The 22678-nt window shown below is 46.6% G+C and overlaps 1 protein-coding gene across 2 annotated transcripts in view; it reads right to left on the bottom strand.

Annotated features, from left to right (window-relative positions):
• The window catches only part of imp3 (IMP U3 small nucleolar ribonucleoprotein 3), a 330757-nt gene extending 308306 nt beyond the window's left edge, over positions 1-22451 (bottom strand). The window contains exon 1 of one of the 2 annotated variants that reach the window (XM_070887440.1): positions 22205-22451. In XM_070887440.1, coding sequence (XP_070743541.1) covers positions 22205-22341 — 137 coding nt within the window. In that variant the 5' untranslated portion in view covers positions 22342-22451. The remainder of the gene's footprint in view (positions 1-22204) is intronic. The other variant, XM_070887441.1, reaches the window with a different exon arrangement.
• Between the last annotated feature and the right edge of the window lie 227 nt (positions 22452-22678).

Raw genomic sequence — 22678 nt, 5'->3', positions numbered from 1 at the left:
GATGATGCTGCTGCCAACCCTGAGGATCCTGAAGATACAGAACAAGAACCAGTACAACCAGATGCAGACGATCCAGACTGGATGATGGCGGCGATGACTGAAATGTCTACAGGGGAGAGCTTCCAAATTAATGTTAATGAGCCCCCATTAAGTGGCACCAGAGTTTCAACCCCTTGCATAGGTTCTGGTTCCACCTTCCATGATTTTATTCCGACAGTGCGGGTACCAGTTGTGCTGGTGATATAATGGAGCACTTTATGCCCTTTCACCCACCATCCCAGCCCACGGCTCGCACTCGAGTACTGCCGTCTGGAACACAGAGCGTCCCACCGTCCGTGCCCCGGCTCCCAGTGTAGGAGGTGCCACGAAGCAGACCCAGGCAGAGGAGAAGGAGATTGGTGACACGCTCTCCTGAGATGCAGCGTGCAACAGATGCGGCTCAGGTTGTGGCATTGGGTATGGAGACCAATGAGCTTACCCGATCACTCATCGGTGGCGTCAATGCAGTGGGTGAAGAGGTGACGGTCCTGACGGGAGAAATAGCAGTAATGACACGGGAACTTAGGGAGGGAATGTCCGAGGGCGTGCAATCGACAGCACAGGCAGTCAGGGAGGGCATGCAAGTGACGGCACAGGCCGTCAGGGAGGTAGCTGCTGCAATAAGGCCACACAGCCCCGCCAATAAAATGACACCCCCATGAAGAAGTGAACATTCACTGAGATGTGAATGAGAGATGGTTGCAGCCTTTCTTTGCTGCTTTTGTTCTTTGACGTAGCTGTAGTAACGTTTTTCAAATTGAAATTGTTTTGTAACTTTACAACTTAAGTGATCTTATAGTGTAAGTGCTTTCATATTTTGTAACTTATTTAATTTTGCATCTAAAAAGTGATCTTGAATTTTAAGTGATCTTAAGAGTATAAGATTTTTCACATTGAAATTGTTTTGTAAGTTTTGTAACTTTACAAGTTTTTAAGTGATCTTCAAGAGTCATATTAAAAAGTATAATTTGATACAAATATTTTATTGCAGTGACATTAACTTTTCAATAAAATATTTTTTCATTAAAACTGATTCATCTTCCATTAACACAACACAATGTAGGAACAACTGCAAAGAATAAACATGTCCATGCGCAACAGTAGTCGCAGAGCCCTCAGGCATCAGTAATTGAAGCGTTCACGCATCAACTGCTGGCGCAGTGCTCGAGCAATCGTTAAAGGAGCACGATGGACGGCCCTCCTCCGACCTCGTGCTCCGGCATCAGTCACTTTGCATGCTTTCCTGATCATCGTCATCATCCACATCCTGCTCTTCCGTAATACTATCATCATGCACTAGACCCTCAAGTGGGTCTTCTGGTTCCACTACCAGCTCCTGCTGCCTCATGATGGCTAAGTTATGGAGCATGCAGCACACAACAGTGAAATGACCGACAATCCGAGGAGAGTATTGCAAGTGGCCTCCGGAATGGTCCAGGCATCAGAAACACCGTTTCAATATGCCAATGGTCCTCTTAATGATGCTGCGCGTCGCAATGTGCGCCATGTTGTATTGACAGTTAGCTTCTGTCCGTGTCACGCGTAGGGGCGTCATGAGCCAGGTGGTCAGGCTGTACCCTTTGTCTCCCAGGAGCCAGCTCTGCCCTTCTGGCTGCTGCTCAAACATGTCAAATATAACGCTGTCGCGTAGGATGAACGCATCATGGGTGCTGCCAGGGTATCTCGGATCGACTGACATGATGCGCCGCTTGTCATCACACACGAGCTGCACATTGCTGGAATGGAAACCTTTTCTATTCCTGTACTGCTCGGAAACCTCCACAGGTGCTCACAAGGCTCTGTGGGTACAATCAATGCAGCCCTGTACCTTTGGAAAGCCAGTAATCCTGAAGCCGCCCAAAGCCCTCTCATGGATCGCTTGTGTGGTCATTGGGAAATTGATGAAGTAATTCCTCCGCGCATACAGTGCAGCCAGGCACGTATTGCACGTTGAGAGATGGCGCACACATCTCCAGTTGTAGCCTGAAACGATCCCGAGGTATAGAAGGCAAGTGCAACTGTTATCTTCACTTCAACAGACAAGGCAGTTGGCGTTCTGCTTCTGGGCTGCAAATCTGCTCTCAGCAGATCACAGATCTCAACGACAACTTCTCTGCGGAAACGCAGCCTTTTGACACAATCAGCCTCGCTCATGTCCAGGTAGGAGCTCCTGGCTCGATATTGCCAACGTGGGCAAGGTCTCCTGCCCATCAGCCGACGGGCTACGACGTTCCTGGTGTGGTAAGCTCGAATCAATTCTCTCCTCTGCAGTGAATTTCTGGCGAACCATTGCATAATCCGTGGTGTTGACAATGCAGCACCCATTCTGCAAATTTTAGTTTCAACCTGGTTATCTGGCTGCCTCTCCCTGTCCCTGGTCGAATGGCTTCAGTTACCCTCGCAGCTCAAAGGCTGCTTGCTGTGCCTTCGGCCGCTGTCAGCCACTGCCGCCTCCCCTATCCCGTGGCCGAATGGCCTCAGCTTCCCTCGCAGCTCGAAGGCTGCTTGCTGTGTCTTCAGCTGCCGTCAGCCACTGCCGCCGTCCCTATCCCGTGGCCGAATGGCCTCAGCTCCCCTTGCAGCTCGAAGGCTGCTTTCTGCCGTTGTTGTTGGGCTGCCGTCGAGTCACTGACGCCGCCCCTGTCGCCAACATGGAAGGCCAGCCTGAAGCACCGCAGCTCGAAGGCTGTTGCTGCTTCTCACAGGTAGGAATATTCACTATTTTGTCTTTGCTTTGTTGATAATTTTTTAGTCAGGATGGCTCTTTATTTGTATAAGTAAGACTTTTGAAGGCTTGTAGAATTTAATTACTTCCCTTCCCCTCATCCACCCCCCCCCCCCTCCACCTACGCCCGATTTGTAAAGTGTAGGCAAGGTTTTTCTGAGCATACAAAAATCTACACTTACTCCATTCTAAGTTAGTTTGGAGTAAGCTTTCACTGCCTAAACTTTCAAAACAGGCACAAGTGGCTGGACACGCCCCCTTTTGAAAAAAACTGTTCCAAAATGAAACTATTTTAACTGACTAGAACTGAAGCAAACTCAAAGCCGAGAATTGCAATTTCTAAGATACTCCATTCTAAACCAATTGCTCCAAAAAATAGGAGCAACTCAGGCCAAAACTTGACCCCTTTGACTGGACAAAAGAGGACAAAAAAAAGACAAGGAGGACCGAAAGTAGTCTTTGCACATGCTAAGAAAATCAAGTTCCTGGGCATTAACAAGCCATATTTGAAGAAAAAAGTCCAACCCAACTTATGGGTCATTCAGAAAGGTCCACAACAGAGAGTTAGTAACCCCAAATTACAACTATATTGACAGGTCAAGCAAACAAACAATCGCCTCAGAGGCAGTAAAACCTTCAGTGGACATTCTCAATCGTCAGGATCCAAGAAATTGTGTTTGGAAAACTGTCTTTCCCACTTTAAATCACTTGATAAAATAATATTCAGCTCTAGTTCACAAGGCATTATCTCTTTATTCCGAGCCCAAAAGAGAAAGCAGATATGAACTGGAAATACTTCAGCAAATTTCACTCAGCCCGAGCTTTGATGAAACAGCATTATGCAGTGAATCGACAATGAGGTAGCAAGAAGGGATTAGTTTTTAAATAGAGCTGCAAGCTCGTGTATGCAACATAAACACTGGGACCATTTGTATCTAAAGTTAGCACAGAAACTCGGTGATATGTTTGCACCAGACTGTAAACTGCATCCTGGTTAGGAATGGACAGAAAAGGATGCACCAAAACTTTTCCAACAGCAATTTGCATTTATATGGCACCTTTAATATAGTAAAGCATTCCAAGGAACACACAAAGTTTACACCAAGCCAGATATTAGGATGGGTGACTAAAAGCTTGGTCAAAGAGGTAGGTTTAAAACAGTGTCTTAAAGGGAGGAGAGAGATGGAGAAATTTAGGGAGGGAATTCCAGAGCTCAGGGTCGAGACAACTAAAGACACAGCATCCAATGGCGAGACGAAAGGAGTCGGGGTGATGCACAAGAGGCCAGAGTCAAAGGAGCACTGAATTTTCAGAGGGCTGCAGGGTTGAAGAAGGTCGCAGAGAAAGGGAGTGGCAATGCCATGGAAGGATTTGAACACAAGGATAAGAATTTTTTTAAATTGTGGCATTGCTGAACTGTGAGCCTGTGTAGGTCAGCAACCACAGGGGTGATAGGTGAATGGGACTAGGTGCAAGTTTGGATATGAACAGAAGAGTTTTGGATGAGCTCATGTTTATGGAGGGAAAAATATGGGAGACCGGCCAATAGAGCATCGGAAGAGTCAAGTCTGGGTGTAACAAACGCATGGATGAGGGGGTTCATTCGCAGATGGACTGATGCAGTGGCAGAAATTAGCAATATTACGGAGGTGGAAGCTCAGTTCAGGATCAAAGAAGACGCCGAGGTTGCCAACAGTCTAGTTCAGCCGGAGACACCAACCAGGAAACCATATGGGAACGGAGTTTAATTGTTAGAAATTTCATCTCATCCAAGTCTCTCTTGGATGAGATGAAATTTGGAACGGTCATTACACGGTAGAGCTGGGTGTCATCAGCGTAGATGTGAAACAAGACATCATGTCTTCGGATGTGATTGTCCAAGGGACAGCAAGTAGATGAGAAATAGAAAGATCATGAACTCTCAAGGGTTTGTATAATAGGATAGGTTGATTTGGAAAAGGGGACAAGTTCAAAGGTACAGTTCTTCTGTCACTCAATTAAAGACAGGCTGGATTTATTAATAAATCCAACTTATTCGGAACAGCACAAGTGAAGCCTGACCTTTGTGTTCTGCCCACTTTTAAGATAACCCCAGATTTTCAGGCTGTGAATCTCAGGATCCCCAGTTCCAGGATTGCAAATAATAACTGTTGCCCATGTTCTACATCTTGAAATCTTTTGAGAGTCATCGATCATTGTCTTGCATAACTCCGTAGCCTTTGACAGGGTTTAAGCACTGAGACCGAGTTACCACCGTGTAGCCTCTCACCAAAATGTTATCTTCACGCCAATCTAGCTGTGATGTGATTGATGGCTCATCCTTTACATCAACTCAGAAATTGCCAAGAGTGTAGTACTCGCTCCCAACCCTTACAACCCCCTCAACTGGTCATCCAGCCCCATCTGCATTTCTGCCAATTCCATTTTACATTTGTCAACTTCCTGTAGACAGTCGGGTCTCTTTGCTCACAACGTCCAGGTACCTCTTGCTGTGCAGTGGCTGAATCACTGCACCTTGATCTCCTCCATACCATTAAAAAAAAAGGAATGAAACTCTGGTTTCTTACAACCCTCAAAGGTGAAATTTCATGTGTATGCTCTCCAGTCTTCCACCAGCCCACACCAACCCCCAACACTAGCCCTGAAAACTATTAATTTTGCAGTGTCAAATTTATCCACAATAAACTTTTTTTTAAATTACATATTTATTTTTAAGGTTGTTCATCTTTATTTCAGGCTTACCTCTTGCGATTGAAGAACCCCAATCTTTCTTTTGCTCTCATTAACATTTTTTTTAAGTCAGAAGAAAAGCAACGTGTTCACTTCCTGGTTTCCTGTCAAGGTTGACGTCACAACTCAGACTGTAAGCTAATAAACGAGGTGCAGGCCAATTTACAACCAACAATACTTAACAACCAGGCCTTCTGATTTTCTTGGCTTTTCCGCCCCTTCAATTTGATGTGAAATCAATTGCAAGCATTTTAAGGTTACTCCTTCGGCAAGGATTACGGAGCTTCTGCAAACAAGTTTTTCAAACAAAATCGAAGTCACACAAGCAAAATCTGAAATGAAACCTACATAGCAAAACATTCAACCCAATCAGTGGTAAATATAAAGCTTCAAAGCCAAAACTAATTATGCCTGATTAAGATCTCTTAACTCAAATGGTACCCAATTAACACTCATTTTACAATGCTCTATAATTTTACAAAAAATGGTTTAAAGAATTTCAATATCAGAGGTTAAACAGTTACGAGCTCTTTTCATACAAGGTTAACACCAGCCAATTCAACACCCACAAGTGGGTTTGTTGTTGGTGTTCTTGAATATGGTTATCATTTTCAAATAGATGTGGTTTGCAGTTCTTACTGGGTCTGGGGAGGCACACTACAGCATTCAGAAGCTGGCCTACTTTCCACTGTCACAAATGTAAAGAAGCCCCGACTGACTGACTTTGGAGAGCAAGGCAAATAGGTCACACAAAATTTCTGTTCAAGTGCTGGACTGGTTACTGCTAAACTCATTGGCTCTGAAATTCCGACCTCGCCGGGTCCGTACGGAATACGTACAGACCCAGCGAGGCCTCGCAAAAGCCAGTTTTTGGCGTGCAATGTGCAATGCGCATGCACCGAAAACTGGCTTTTCTCATCTTCGACAGATCCTCCATATCCCCGGGAGGACATCCACGCGGGCGAGATTGGGCTATTTGCCCAACTTATGCCCTTCAAAACTTTTACGCCTGGTAAAAGCAGGCGCATAGCCTACTTTTACCAGCCTAAGTTTAAAAAAAATAAAAAAATAAAATTTCAATAGATTTTTATAGTAAAAACCCTGTCCACTGAAGTAAGTTTATTTTAAACCTTATTAAAACACATTAAAAAAAATTTTTTTTTTTTCTAAAACATTCAATTAACTTTAAATTCAATTAATTTTAAATACGTGTGGTGTTTTTTTTTTTAATTTATTATGTTGTGCTTGGGTGTTTTCAGGGATCATTCTCATTGATAGTAATAGAAACTCAAAATTGGAGTTTCCATTACCATCAATGAGAATACTGCACCGTGATTGGTTGTCCAGGCCCATGTGACTCCAGCTTCTCCGTCCGTACCGAGAAGACGTGGACGCGCTGCGAAGCACAGGGAAAGAAGGCCTTCGACCAGAATCCAAGGCACCTCCGGGACCACCAGATGGTGTTGCAGAGAAATTTCGGATCGGAGTTTGTCCAAAGGAAGCCTCCGACTGGAATTTCAGGACCATTACATTCCATTTGTCCACTGAATTCTGCTGCCTCCAACCTGCAAATTAAAAAGATGCTAATCCCATGATATTTGTCTGAAGAGTGGGATATGCACAAGTTTTTCCCCGTTTACATTGCCGACACATGCTCACCTATCCTAGCAGCAGAATCACGGGCACATTTCTTTTTGTTGGTCTACGATTTTGCCACCTGGCTGAGGGAGTTGTTTTTCGCAATATATTAGCAGGGAGGCCAGTGCTCAGACGCTGCTGCTCTCCTGCAATCCGAACTAAATAAGTGCCAAAGTAAAAGTACAAGGAAGGCAGGGGTTTGACTTAAAGGTCAATTAACTCCTCAAATCAGTAAATCTTAAATAGCTGCTATTAACTCATTATGGGCTCAAAATTGCCCAGGAGTTGCTCCGTTATTTTGGAGCAACTTAATTTTTCTGGAGTATCTTAAAAATCCCCATTCTACACATTTAATTTGCGCTAGTGTAAGCGAGTTAGTTAGAATTTTTTTTACTTTCGTTTTTTCCCAAAAGGGGACATTACCAGCCACCTATGCCCGTTTTGGCCATTGAGGCCACTTTGGACAGCTAATAGTTACTCCAAACTAACTTAGGCCAGCATATGTGCCCACTTGTGGCAGCACAGAAAACCCTTGCCGAGAGTTATGAAATCAGCGCAGGTAGGTACATCGGGGGCCAGCAGAGCTTAACGACTTGACTCAAGAATGGGAATAGGATCAAACAGCTATACAGGATATCATATGACAAACTTCGCAAAGTTAATTTACTATGTAACAGAAGCATTCATGGAAACTTGAACTACAAAAATAAAAGTAGTAAAGAGACAAAATAGACATAATTTTTTCAAAATAGCCGAATAAAAAATATAAATACCTCCTGCTCGCAATTCTTATGGTCTCCCAGCCGCCTAAGCTCACTCACCATCATTAGAGAGACATGGCTCCAGGGTGACCAAGGCTGAGAACTCAACATCCAGAGGTATTCAACATTCAGGAAGGATCGACAGAAAGGAAAAGGAGGTGGGGTAGTGTTGCTGGTTAAAGAAGAAATTAATGCAATAGTAAGGAAGGGCATGATGTGGAATCTGTATGGGGAGAGCTGTGAATACCAAAGGGCAGAAAACGTTAGTGGGAGTTGTGTACAGACCACCAAACAGTAGCAGTGAGGTTGGGGACATCATCAAACAAGAAATTAGGATGCATGCAATAAAGGTACAGCAATTATCATGGGCGACTTTAATCTACATATAGATTGGGTTAACCAAACTGGTAGCAGTACGGTGGAGGAGGATTTCCTGGAGTGTATTAGGTATGGTTTTCTAGACCAATATGTTGAAGAACCAACTAAAGGGCTGGCCATCCTAGACTGGGTGATGTGTAATGAGAAAGGACTAATTAGCAATCTTGTTGTGCGAGGCCCCTTGGGGAAGAGTGACCATAATATGGTAGAATTCTTTATTAAGATGGAGTGACACAGTTAATTCAGAGACTCGGGTCCTGAACTTAAGGAAAGGTAACTTTGATGGTATGAGACGTGAATTGGCTAGAATAGACTGGCGAATGATACTTAAAGGGTTGACGGTAATGGCAAACATTTAAAGATCACATGGATGAACTTCACAATTGTGCATCCCTGTCTGGAGTAAAAATAAAACGGGGAAAGTGGCTCAACTGTGGCTAACAAGGGAAATTAGGGATAGTGTTAAATCCAAGGAAGAGGCATATAAATTGGCCAGAAAAAGCAGAGGACTGGGAGAAATTTAGAATCCAGCAGAGGAGGACAAGGGGTTTAATTAGGAGGGGGGAAAATAGAGTATAAAAGGAAGCTTGCTGGGAACATAAAAACTGACTGCAAAAGCTTCTATAGATATGTGAAGAGGAAAAGATTAGTGAAGACAAACGTAGGTCCCGTGCAGTCAGAATCAGGTGAATTTATAATGGGGAACAAATACTTTGGTTCTGTCTTCACTAAAGGAAGACACAAATAACGTTCCGGAAATACTAGGGGACCGAGGGTCTAGGTGAGAAGGAGGAACTAAAAGGAAATCCTTATTAGCCAGGAAATTGTATTAGGGAAATTGATGAGATTGAAGGCCGATAAATCTCCAGGGCCTGATAGTCTGCATCCCAGAGTACTTAAGGAAGTGGCCCTAAAATTGTGGATGCATTGATGATCATTTTCCAATAGTCTATCGACTATGGATCAGTTCCTATGGATTGGCGGGTAACTAATATAACACCACTTTTTTAAAAAAGGGAGAGAAAACGGGTAATTATAGACCGGTTAGCCTGACATCAGTAGTGGGGAAAATGTTGGAATCAATTATTAAAGATGTAATATCAGCGCTTTGGAAAGCAGTGACAGGATCGGTCCAAGTCAGCATGGATTTATGAAAGGGAAATCATGCCTGACAAATCTTCTAGAATTTTTTGAGGATGTAAGTAGTAGAGTGGACAAGAGAGAACCAGTGGATGTGGTGTATTTGGACTTTCAAAAGGCTTTTGACAGATCCCACACGAGATTGGTGTGTAAAATTAAAGCACATGGATTTAGAGGTAATGTATTGACGTGGATAGAGAACTGGTTGGCAGACAGGAAGCAGAGAGTCGGGATAAACGGGTACTTTTCAGAATGGCAGGCAGTGGCTAGTGGGGTGCCGCAGGGCTCAGTGCTGGGACCTCAATGATTTAGATGAAGGAATTGAGAGTAATATCTCCAAGTTTGCAGATGACACTAAGCTGGGTGGCAGTGTGAGCTGTGAGGAGGATGCTAAGAGGCTACAGGGTGACTTGGAAAGGTTAAGTGAGTGGGCAAATGCATGGCAAATGCAGTATAATGTGGATAAATGTGAGGTTATCCACTTTGGTGGCAAAAACATGAAGGCAGAATATTATCTGAATGTCGACAGATTAGGAAAAGGGGAGGTACAACGAGACCTGGGTGTCATGGTACATCAGTCATTGAAGGTTGGCATGCAAGTGCAGCAGGCGGTGAAGGCGGCAAATGGCATGTTGGCCTTCATAGCTAGGGGATTTGAGTATAGGAGCAAGGAGGTCTTGCTGCAGCTGTACAGTGCCTTGGTGAGGCCTCACCTGGATTATTGTGTTCAGTTTTGGTCTCCTAATCTGAGGAAGGACATTCTTGCTATTGAGGGAGTGCAGCGAAGGTTCACCAGACTGATTCCTGGGATGGCAGGACTGACATATGAGGAGAGACTGGATCAACTGGGTCTGTATTCGCTGGAGTTTAGAAGAGAGGGGATCTCACAGAAACATATAAAATTCTGACGGGACTGGAAAGGTTAGATGCAGGAAGAATGTTCCCAATGTTGGGGGAGTCGAGAACCAGGGGTCACAGTCTAAGGATAAGGGGTAAGCCATTTAGAACCGAGATGAGGAGAAACTTCTTCACTCAGAGGGTTGTTAACCTGTGGAATTCTCTTCCGCAGAGAGTTGTTGATGCCAGTTCGTTAGTTATATTCAAGAGGGAGTTGGATATGGCCCTTACGGCTAAAAGTATCAAGGGGTACGGAGAGAAAGCAGGAAAGGGGACTTAGGTGAATGATCAGCCATGATCTTATTGAATGGTGGTGCAGGCTCGAAGGGCCTATTCTTGCACCTATTTTCTACGTTTCTATCAGCCCGCCCCTTACAAACAACCCTATCTCCCGGGGTTGGGGATCAGATCAGCACCTGGGATTAGAGATCGGACACGTCTGGGGTTCAAATCTTCCACAGAGGTCGTGGATCGGACTGTCCACGGGATCAGAACCCCTACCCCCATGGGGTCAGTGATCGAACCCACCCCGCGGTTCGGAATTCCCCCGTCCCCAGGGCCCTAGCTCCGCCCCCCAATCAACTGGCCACGCCGAGCCTTGGAAGAGGCAACACAGCGGCCAGAATCGGGCGAGATTTTTATCGCCGCCGTTTTCAGTCCACAAAGTCGGCGCATCTCTGCTGAGTGCGCCGAAAAAACGGGTGGGCCAAATTTGAGCCCTATATGCCCACAACAACTGGCATTAAGTTGTGTGTGAACACTATGTTGCTCCACTTTCACTTAGTTTTAGTGAACTGTTACGCTGCAGTTACGACTGCTACTGGTCTCAATGCATAGTCAGGGCAAAGTTACTCTGCCGAACACACTGGCACAGAGGAGCTCTGCATACATAAGAAATATTATCAAGAGTAGGTCATACGGCCCCTTGAACCTGCGCTGCGATTCAATAAGACCATGGCTGATCTTTGCCTCAACTCAACTTCCCTGCTCACTCCCCATAACCCTTGACCCCACTATCATTCAAAAATCCATCAATCTCCACCTTAAATATATTCAATGATTCAGCCTCCACAGCTCTCTGGGGTAGAGAATTCCAAAGATTCACGACCCTCAGAGAAGAAATTCCTCATCGGGAGTGAGTGAGTGAGCGAGTGATGCAGCAGAGCCTGGTCTCCAATCATCTTGGATCCCTTTGCCATTGAACCAAGACCTTGCTCTGTCAAGCCCGTGTGCTAGCTGGTGTGCAACAACCACACCACGTTTAAACAATTCACGCACAGACATATTCCACCCTTTAAAATGGAGTTCGGGACTTGGAACATCAGCACCTTCATGGTGGACAAGTACCTTGGAATAGTTAGTTCCCAACCTTAGTCACCAGGCAACCACGTCTTTGTTATGACTATTAGATCAAACCCATTTATCGCTATTTGTGCCATTAATTCTTCGATCTTGTTACAAATGCTTCATGTATTCAGGGAAAAATCCCTTTGATTTTAATGGCCCCAAGTTTCCACACGCGGCGAAAAAGGCGCGTCTCAGAGCTGGGTGCTTGTTTTTCGCGGCGAAAATGGCGCCGGAAAAAAAAGTGCGGTTTTCTCGAGCTCCTTGGAGCTCGATGTCTGCTTGACGCGGCGCACAGGGGGCGGAGCCTACCACTCGCGCCGATTTTGTAAGTAGGAGGGGGCGGGTACAATTGAAATGAGGCTTCTTGGTGCCGGCAACCCTGCGCGTGCGCGTTGGAGCGTTCGCGCAGTCTGAAGTAAACATTGGCACTCGGCCATTTTTTAAAAGTACTGCAGAAAAAGTGAAGATTTGTTTCTTGGACCCCTGCAAAAGCTTATATTTTAATTTTCTTGATATTTCTGTGTGTCAGGGAGTGCTTTTAGCAGCACTGCTGAATAAATCACCTGCTGAAATCAGTGAGTTCAGCTTTTCACTGCTAAACTTGCAGAACCGGTGCCTGCAAATTAAGGACTGTGTGTTTGGAGAAATAAGAGTGCCAATTCAACTTTGCAATGGATCAACGTCCACCAAGAACAAAGAATTTCCTGCATGAGGAAGGGGAGATATTAGTCAACGTAATTGAGCAGAGATGGCAGGAGCTAGATACCGGCAACAGAGGTCGCATAAAAGTGCCAACAAAAGAAAAGAAGAAACGCTGGAACCAAGTTGCAGAAGATTACTGCGCAGTGGTGCATACCCCGAAATCTGGAAGTCAGTGTAAAAAGAAATGGCACGACCTTGGTCAAGTAGTTAGTGTAAGTAATATTTCCCATTTTTTATTTAGTCGTAATTGTAACCTGGCTATCTGTATGTCCCACCTTGCAGACTGACACACCCTGTAAAAAGTTATATTTTACTTTTTGCAGAAGAAATTGGCCCACAACAAAAGGGAGGCAACTCGGACAGGAGGAGGCACGCCTAATCCGCTTCCACTGACACCCTTGGAACAAAGGGTAGCTGCTATGATAAGTCGGACATGGAGTAAAGCAATCGGTACAGCACAAGCTGGGCCCGCACGCAAGGAGGAGGGTAAGTCCTGAAAATGCATCATGGCACTTTAAATCAACCTGCTGCCTGGCCTGCTATGTGTGAGAGTACTCATGCCACCCATCCGGCCCCATCCCTTGCTGTTAAGCATTTGACTGTTCTGATGTATTTTGCAGAACATGATGACGACGACGACGACGACGACGACAATGCTGCTGCTGCCAACCCTGAGGATCCTGAGGGTACAGAACAAGAACCAGTACAACCAGCTGCAGACAATCCAGTGATGACAGTGATGAGTGAAACGTCTGCAGGGGAGAGCTTCCAATTTAATGTTTATGAGCCCCCATCAAGGGGCATCAGAGTTTCAACCCCTAGCATAGGTCTTGGTTCCACCTTCCATGGTTTCGCTTCCGATGTTGCGGGTCCCAGTGGTGCTGCTGGTATAATGCAGCATTCTACAGTCAGTGCACTACCGTCCCAGCCTGCGCCTCCCTCTTGCATAGGTTCTGGTTCCACCTACTATGGTTTTGATTCCGACACTTCGGGTCCCAGTGTTGCTGCTGATATCATGGAGCAGTTTACACCCATTCATCCAACATCCCAGCCCACGGCTCGCACTCGAGTGCTGTCGTCAGGAACACTGAGCATCCTACCATTCCAGCCCGAGCCTCTCCCTCTAGTTCTGCCGTCTGGAACACAGAGCGTCCCACAGTCCCAGCCTGCGCCTCAGTGTAGTGGTGCCGCTTGCAACACCGAGCATCCCACCGTCCGTGCCCGCGCCTCCCAGTGTAGTGGTGCCACGAGGCAGACCCAGGCAGAGGAGGAGGAGATTGGAGACACGCTCTCCTGAGATGCAGCGTGCAACAGATGCGGCTCAGGTTGTGGCATTGGGTATGGAGACCAATGAGCTTACCCGATCATTCATCGGTGGCGTCAATGCAGTAGGTGAAGAGTTGACGGTCCTGACTGGAGAAATAGCAGTAATGACACGGGAATTTAGGGAGGGAATGTCCGAGGGAGTGCAATCGATGGCACAGGCCGTCAGGGAGGGCATGCAAGTGTCGGCACAGGCCGTCAGGGACGGCCTGGTTGAGGTAGCTGCTGCAATAAGGGCACACAGCCCAGCCAATCAAATGACACCCCCATGAGGAAGTGAACATTCACTGAGATATGGATGAGACGTGGTTGCAGCCTTTCTTTGCTGCTTTTGTTCTTGTTCTTGATGTAGCTGTAGTAGCGTTTTTCACAATGAAACGGTTTTGTAAGTTTTGTAACTTTACAACATAAGTGATCTCAGGGTTTTCAAGTGATCTTTTAGTGTAAATGCTCACATTCGGTAAATTATTTAATTTTGCATCTAAAAAGTGATCTTGAAGTGTAAGTGTCCTTCAGAGTGTAAAATTTTTCACAAAGTGTTTTGTAACTTTACAAGTTTATAAGTGATCTTCAAGAGTCATATTAAAAAGTATAGTTTGATACAACAAATATTTTATTCGAGTGACGTTAACTTTTCACTAAAATATTTTTTCATTAAAACTGTTTCATGTTCCATTAACACAACATAACGTAGGAACAACTGCAAAGAATAAACATGTCCATACGCAAAAGTGGTCGCAGAGCCCTCAGGCATCAGTAGTTGAAGCATTCACGGATGAGCTGCTGGCGCAAGTCTCGAGCAATCGTTAAAGGGGCACGATGGACGGCCCTCCTCTGACCTCGTGCTTCGGCATCAGGCACTTGCATGCTTTCTGAATTGTCGTTATCATCCACATCCTGGTCTTCCGTAATACTATCATCATGCACTGGACCCTCACGTCGGTCTTCGGGTTCCACTACCAGCTCCTGCTGCCTCATGATGGCTAAGTTATGAAGCATGCAGCACACAACAGTGAAGTGACCGACAATCTGAGGAGAGTATTGCAACTGTCCTCCGGAATGGTCCAGGCATCGGAATCGCTGTTTCAATATGCCAATGGTTCTCTCAATGATGCTGCGCGTCGCAATGTGCGCCATGTTGTATTGACGGTCAGCTTCTGTCCGTGTCAGGCGTAGGGGCGTCATGAGCCAGGTAGTCAGGCCGTACCCTTTGTCTCCCAGTAGCCAGCTCTGCCCTTCTGGCTGCTGCTCAAACATGTCAGATAGAACGCTGTCGCGTAGGATGAACGCATCGTGGGTGCTGCCAGGGTATCTCGCATCAACTGACATGATGCACTGCTTGTTGTCACACAAGAGCTGCACATTGATAGAGTGGAAACCTTTCCTATTTCGGTACTGCTCAGATTCCTCCACGGGTGCTCGCAAGGCTATGTGGGTACAATCAATGCAGCCCTGTACCTTTGGGAAGCCGGCAATCCTGAAGAAGCCCACAGCCCTCTCATGGATTGCTTGTGCGGTCATTGGGAAATTGATGAAGTCATTCCTTTGCGCATAAAGTGCAGCCGTGACCTGGGAAACGCAGACATGTATTGCACGTTGAGAGATGGCACACACATCTCCAGTTGTAGCCTGAAACGATCCCGAGGCATAGAAAGAAAGTGCAGCTGTTACCTTCACTTCAACAGACAGGGCAGTTATCCTTCTGCTTCTGGGCTGCAAATCTGCTCTCACCATATCACAGATCTCAGTGACAGCTTCTCTGCGAAAACACAGCCTTTTCACACAATCAGCCTCGCTCATGTCCAGGTACGAGCGCCTAGTTCGATATTGTTGACGTGGGTAAGGTCTCCTGCCCATCAACCTACGGGCTACGACGTTCCTGGTGCGGTGAGCTCTAATCAATTCTCTCCTATGCAGTGAATTGATGGCAAACCATTGCATAATATGTGGTGTTGACAATACAGCACCCATTCGGCAAATTTAAATATAAAACTGTTGATGTGGCTGCCTCTTCCTGTCCAAATGGCCTCAGTCCCCCTCACAGCTCGAAGGCTGCTGCTGTATCTTTGGCTGCCAGCCAGCCACTGACGCCGCCCCTAAAGCGTGGCCGAATGGCCTCAAGAACCTTAATGAGCTGCGTGTGTCCTGCGTTGATTCTTGAGCTGCAGGCCAGCCACTGACGCCGCTGCAATCCCATGGCCGAATGGCCTCAAGTCCGTCCGGGTGCTGCATCTTCGCGGGGAATGAAGGCCTGCCTCAAGCACCGCAGCTCAGCTCGAAGGCTGCTTGCTGCCTGCCGCTGCCGTCGAGACACTGACGCCACACCGCTGCCTGAAAGGCCTGCCTGAAGCACTTTCACACAGATAGGAACATGGTTTATTTAATCTTTTCTTATAAATTTTTATTCAGGTTGCATTTATTTGTATAATATTTGTATAAGTATAACCAAGGATTGATTGTAGAATTCAATTACTTCCCCCCCCCCACCTTGTTCCCGACGCCTAATTTGTAACCTGCGCCTGATTTTTTAAAGTGTAGACAAGGTTTTTTCAAGCGTACAAAAATCTTCACTTACTCCATTTCAAGTTAGTTTGGAGTACGTTTTCACTGTGGAAACTTGGAAATCAGGCGTCAATGGACGGACACGCCCCCTTTTGAAAAAGAAATTCTGTTCCAAAGTGAAACTGTTCTCCCTGACTCGAACTGCAGAAAACTAAATGTGGAGAATTCCGATTTCTAAGATACTCCGTTCTACACCAGTTGCTCCTAAAAATCAGGAGCAAATCATGTGGAAACTTGGGGCCAATGTTTCACCATTTTACCTCAATTTTAGCTTATTCATTGATGCACTACTACAGTTAAACTATGTCCGTCCATGTCACACTCTGCTTATCTTTATCCAAATCACTGCTCTATGGCCTTGATTTTTATCTTTATATTTATAAAAATTTCCCTCAGCTGAATCCTCCTCCCGCCCCTTTTTGTTTAAAACCCTATCTGCAGCCCTAGTTTTTCATTTCACCAGAACACTTGTCTCAGCCCAGTTTAAATGGAGCCCATCCCAATGGAACAGTTCCACTCTTCTCAGGAATGGTGCCAGCCCCCATGAATCAAAACATCTGCCTCTCTCACCACTCGAGCCACGCATTCAATTCCCTAATCTATTTTTATTTCACATTCCAGCATCCGCGGTATTTTGCTTTTGCAACTCTCTGATCTGTTTGACACAATGCCAATTTCCACATGGCTTAGGTAGCAATCCAAAGATTATTACCCGAGGTTCTGCTTATTAATTTGGATCGTAGCTCCTCAAACATCCTCAGCAGAACCTCATGCCTAATTCCTTTGTGGACCACAACATTTGATCTGCCCTCATGCTCTTTTCCAACTGCGAGGAGATATCCTGAACCTTGGTACCATGCAGGCAACACAGCCTTCGGGACTCCTGGTCGCAGCTGCAGAGAACAGCATCAATCCCGGACCATACTATCCCCTACCAGTCCTTTTTATTTCCTGCACTTGAATGGCCTCCTGTACCACTATGCTCATGTCAGTTTGCTCATCCTCCCTGCAGTCTTTGTTCTGATCCATATTGGTAGCAAGCAACATTGATAATAAGTCGCACTGCCTCCTCATTCAAGTTTTTGTTCATGCTCGGTATCTACAATGAAAAAGCCTGCGAGTGGCTTATACAGGACCTTGCAGATGACTGCGCAGCCGCCCAGCTCAGCAAGAACATTGGTAGCAAGTACCTCTTATCTGTTGGACAAGGTCAAAGGCCGAGGGTCCTCCATCACTGCCTCCTGGGTCCCCATACCTGTCTGACTCGCAATCACATCCTCTTGTCCCGGACAAATCTAAATTACTACTTAACCTAAAGGTTGTGACCGCCTCCTGGCTCAAACTGTCCAGGTAACTCTCCCCCTCCTTAATGCATCACAATATCTGCAGCTCTCAGACTCCAGCTCAACAATTCTGAGCCGAAGTTCCTCTAGTTGCAGACAACCTGCAAAAATGAACAAACCTCCAAACATAACGGCAGTGCTTTCCTCTTTTCAGATGCTGGGATTGACAGGGTAGATGCAGGGAGGACGTTTCCTCTGGGGGAGGAGTCTGGAACCAGGGGTCACAGTCTCAAAATAAGGGGTCAGCTATTTAGGATTGAGATGTGGAGAAACTTCTTCACTCAGGATTCTCTACCCCAGAGGGCTGTGGAAGCTCAGTCTTTGAGTTTATTCAAGACGGAGATCGATTGTTTTTGGATATTAATGGAATTAAGTTAGTATGCAGGTACAGCAAGTAATCAGGAATACAAATGGAATGTTGGCCTTTACTGCAAGGGGGATGGAGTAAAAAAAGCAGAGAAGTCCTGCTGCAGTTTTGGTCTCCTTATTTAAGGAAGGATATACAGGTTGAACCTGTCCAGTCTGGCACACTCAGGACCGGACCAGTGCCAGACCAGAGAATTTTCAGGACCACGGGAGGTCACACCGACCCCAGACTTGAAAATCCCACTGTTAGCCAAGTTTCCACAAAGGTTTCCGCAACATTCAATGGAATCCACAGCAAAGTTGAGTTGACTCGAGGTGGCGTGCAGCTATTGCACAGAGTTCTCAATTTAAAAAAAGCAAAACCAAACAACACTGAAGCATTACAGTTAAAAAGGAATAAAGTGTACTGCTGACCTGGGGCTAGCTGCTCCTCCTCCTCCTCCTCCTCCTCCTCTCTCCGCCGCCTCCGGTGCTCCTCCCCAGGTCGGGCTGGCTGCTGTGCCTTGGGGCCAGCTGCTCCCCCTCCTCCCCCACGCCCCCCTTCCTGGTCGGATTGGTCAGAGAGGGAGCAGGGAGCGCGGTGGCCGACCGAGGTGCCGAAATTGGGCCCGAAACGCTGCGCAACAACCCAGCCACATTTTGCGCACTAAGGCTACTGTGTCGCATTTCAGACCCAGCTTCGGTCGGCCACTGCCTCGCTCTCCGTGCCGGCTCGACCTTGGGGTGGGGTGGGGGGTGGCCACCGGAGGCGGTGGGGAGAGGATGAGCAGCCAGCATCAGGACACAGCGCGAGTCGCGATCCCACACCAGGAACGATGTCGGACCAGGGAGGTTGACGGAGTCCCGGACTAAAGAGGTTTAACCTGTACTTGGCATTGGAGGCATTTCAGAGAAGGTTCACAAGGTTGATTCCGGAGATGATGGGATTGACTTCTGAAGAAAGGTTAAGCAGCTTGGGCCTATACTCATTGGAGTTCAGAAGAATGAGAGGTGATCTTATTGAAACATATAAGATACTGAGGGGGCTCGTCAAGGTAGATGCAAAGAGGATGTTTCCACTCGTGGGGAATCTAGAACGAGGGGGCATAGTTTAAGAATAAGGGGTCACCCATTTAGAATGGAGAGGAGGAGGAATTTCTTCTCAGAGGGTCGTAAATCTGTGGAATTTTCTACAACAGAGAGCTGTGGAGGCTGGGTTATTGATTATATTTAAAAGGTGGAGATCGTCAGATTTTTGAACGATAAGTGAGTAAAGGGTTATGGAGAATGGACAGGGAAGTGGAGCTGATTCCAAGATGAGATCAGCCATGATCTTAGTACATGACAGAGCAGGCTTGAGGGGCCTAATGACCTACTCCTGCTCCTATTTCTTATGTTCTTATCGGGTGACAGTGCAGGAAAGTGGAGTTGAGGTCCAAGATCAGCCATGATATAAAAGGGGTCGGAGGGTCTAGTAAGGAGGAGGAACTGAGGGAAATCCTTATTAGTCGGGAAATTGTGTTGGGGAAATTGATGGGATTGAAGGCCGATAAATCCCCAGGGCCTGATGGACTGCATCCCAGAGTACTTAAAGGAGGTGGCCTTGGAAATAGTGGATGCATTGACAGTCATTTTCCAACATTCCATTGACTCTGGATCAGTTCCTATGGAGTGGAGGGTAGCCAATGTAATCCCACTTTTTTTAAAAAAGGAGGGAGAGAGAAAACAGGGAATTACAGACCGGTCAGCCTGACATCGGTAGTGGGTAAAATGATGGAATCAATTATTAAGGATGTCATAGCAGTGCATTTGGAAAGAGGTAATATGATAGGTCCAAGTCAGCATGGATTTGTGAAAGGGAAATCATGCTTGACAAATCTTCTGGAATTTTTTGAGGATGTTTCCAGTAGAGTGGACAAGGGAGAACCAGTTGATGTGGTATATTTGGACTTTCAGAAGGCTTTCGACAAGGTCCCACACAAGAGATTAATGTGCAAAGTTAAAGCACATGGGATTGGGGGTAGTGTGCTAACATGGATTGAGAACTGGTTGTCAGACAGGAAGCAAAGAGTAGGAGTAAATGGGGACTTTTCAGAATGGCAGGCAGTGACTAGTGGGGTACCGCAAGGTTCTGTGCTGGGCCCCAGCTGTTTACACTGTACATTAATGATTTAGACGAGGGGATTAAATGTAGTATCTCCAAATTTGCGGATGACACTAAGTTGGGTGGCAGTGTGAGCTGCGACGAGGATTCTATGAGGCTGCAGAGCGACTTGGATAGGTTAGGTGAGTGGGCAAATGCATGGCAGATGAAGTATAATGTGGATAAATGTGAGGTTATCCACTTTGGTGGTAAAAACAGAGAGACAGACTATTATCTGAATGGTGACAGATTAGGAAAAGGGCAGGTGCAAAGAGACCTGGGTGTCATGGTACATCAGTCATTGAAGGTTGGCATGCAGGTACAGCAGGCGGTTAAGAAAGCAAATGGCATGTTGGCCTTCATAGCGAGGGGATTTGAGTACAAGGGCAGGGAGGTGTTGCTACAATTGTACAGGGCCTTGGTGAGGCCACACCTGGAGTATTGTGTACAGTTTTGGTCTCCTAACCTGAGGAAGGACATTCTTGCTATTGAGGGAGTGCAGCGAAGGTTCACCAGACTGATTCCCGGGATGGCGGGACTGACCTATCAAGAAAGACTGGATCAACTGGGCTTGTATTCACTGGAGTTCAGAAGAATGAGAGGGGACCTCATAGAAACGTTTAAAATTCTGACGGGGTTAGACAGGTTAGATGCAGGAAGAATGTTCCCAATGTTGGGGAAGTCCAGAACCAGGGGACACAGTCTAAGGATAAGGGGGAAGCCATTTAGGACCGAGATGAGGAGGAATTTCTTCACCCAGAGTGGTGAACCTGTGGAATTCTCTACCACAGAAAGTTGTTGAGGCCAATTCACTAAATATATTCAAAAAGGAGTTAGATGAAGTCCTTACTACTAGGGGAATCAAGGGGTATGGTGAGAAAGCAGGAATGGGGTACTGAAGTTGCATGTTCAGCCATGAACTCATTGAATGGCGGTGCAGGCTAGAAGGGCCGAATGGCCTACTCCTGCACCTATTTTCTATGTTTCTATGTTTCTATGATTTCATTCAATGGCAGAGAAAGAAAAGCTTGGATTTATATAGCACCTTTCACGACCACCAGACATCTCAAAGTACTTTACAGCTAATGAAGTACTTCTGGAGTGTAGTCATTGTTGTCATGTCGGAAATGCAGCAGCCAATTTGCACACAAGCAAGCTCCCATAAACAGCAATGCGATAATGACCAGATAATTTTTTTAATGTTGACCGAGAGATAAATATTGGCCAGGACACCGGAGATAATGCCCTTGCTCTTCTTCAAAATAGTGCCATGGGATATTTTACACCCACTTGAGAGAGAGACGTCTCATCCGGAAGATGGCACCTTCCGACAGCGCAATGCAGAGGGAATGTCAGCCTTGATTGTTTTGTGCTCAAGTCCCTGGGGTGAGACTTGAACCCACAAACTTCTGACTCAGAGGCGAGGGTGCTGCCCGCTGAGCCCCATGCTGTCGTCAGACGTCGTCGAGGTCTCGGTTGTAGGCCATTCATCAGAACGGAAAGATGTTACAGATGAACAGCGTTTAACAAGGAACAGAGCAAAGAACATTGAAAAAGCCATTCAGCCCCTCGAGCCCATTCTGCCATTGAATCCAATCATGGCTGATCTGCACCTCAACTCCATTTTCCTGCTTTTGCTGCCTATCCTTCAATACACTTACCCAACAAATATCTATCAATCTCAGTTTTGAATTTATCAATGAACCCACAGCTGACTGGGGGCGGGGGTCAAATGATCTACTCCTGCTCCTTATTGTTATGTTCAAGCATCTTCCACACGTTGCACAGGCGAGTGCAGCGGTGAATGCAGGACACGGCTGGCAGTGAAACCAGCAGAGATCCCTGGCCCGGAGAACTACACACCCCACAATGCAGCGATTGCAAGCAAAGCCCGGGGCTTTGGCCCAGGGCGGCTCTTCAGGCCTGCGAGAGGACGGTGGAGGGGCCTCGAATACAGTTTTTTAAATCCCCCTCAGCTTCATTGCCATGGCCGGCGCGATGGATGCGCGGCCGCCGGCGCTCGGTGCAGGCGGGAGGCGATTCCCATGCCCCGGGCGCAAAGGCCTGGCCAACATGGCGGCGCCCGTGGAATGAGCCGAGCCGGGCCGGGCCGGGGGAAGTGCACACTCACTTGGTGTAGTCCTCCCGCCGCTGGATGCGGAACCGGCGCAGCACCTTCACCTCGCTCAGGTTGTTGTCCACCTCCCACGAGATGAAGTCGACTTTCTTCAGCAGCTTCTGCTCGTGGAACTTAAGCTTGCGCACCATGGTTACTGCACTCGAGAGGAGGGGGGGGTCCTCGCCGGCCGTGCGAGCTGTCTGCCAGCGGCGCCTGTTTAAAAACAAGTACCGAATCCCCCACCCCACTCTAGGTGGGGTTTAGGGCATTAAAAACAGAAATTATACAAGTGCCCCCTGGCTAATGAGAGGGCACTAAAACTGTCAAATTAAACTTTAAACTTAAATGATCAAATTAAAATGTGGTTGCTGGGGGTGATGATGCACTCCAGTCCCTCAGGCACCCACTTCTCGCGGAAGGCCGCGGGTGTACCGTTGGACACTGCGTGCTCCATCTCCAGGGACACCCTGGCTCAGATGTAACCAC

The sequence above is a fragment of the Pristiophorus japonicus genome, chromosome 8, assembly GCF_044704955.1.
Source record: "Pristiophorus japonicus isolate sPriJap1 chromosome 8, sPriJap1.hap1, whole genome shotgun sequence".
Taxonomy (NCBI): Eukaryota; Metazoa; Chordata; class Chondrichthyes; family Pristiophoridae; genus Pristiophorus; species Pristiophorus japonicus.
The sequence above is the reverse complement of the archived record's forward strand: the minus strand, read 5'-3'. Positions and strand labels throughout refer to the sequence as shown.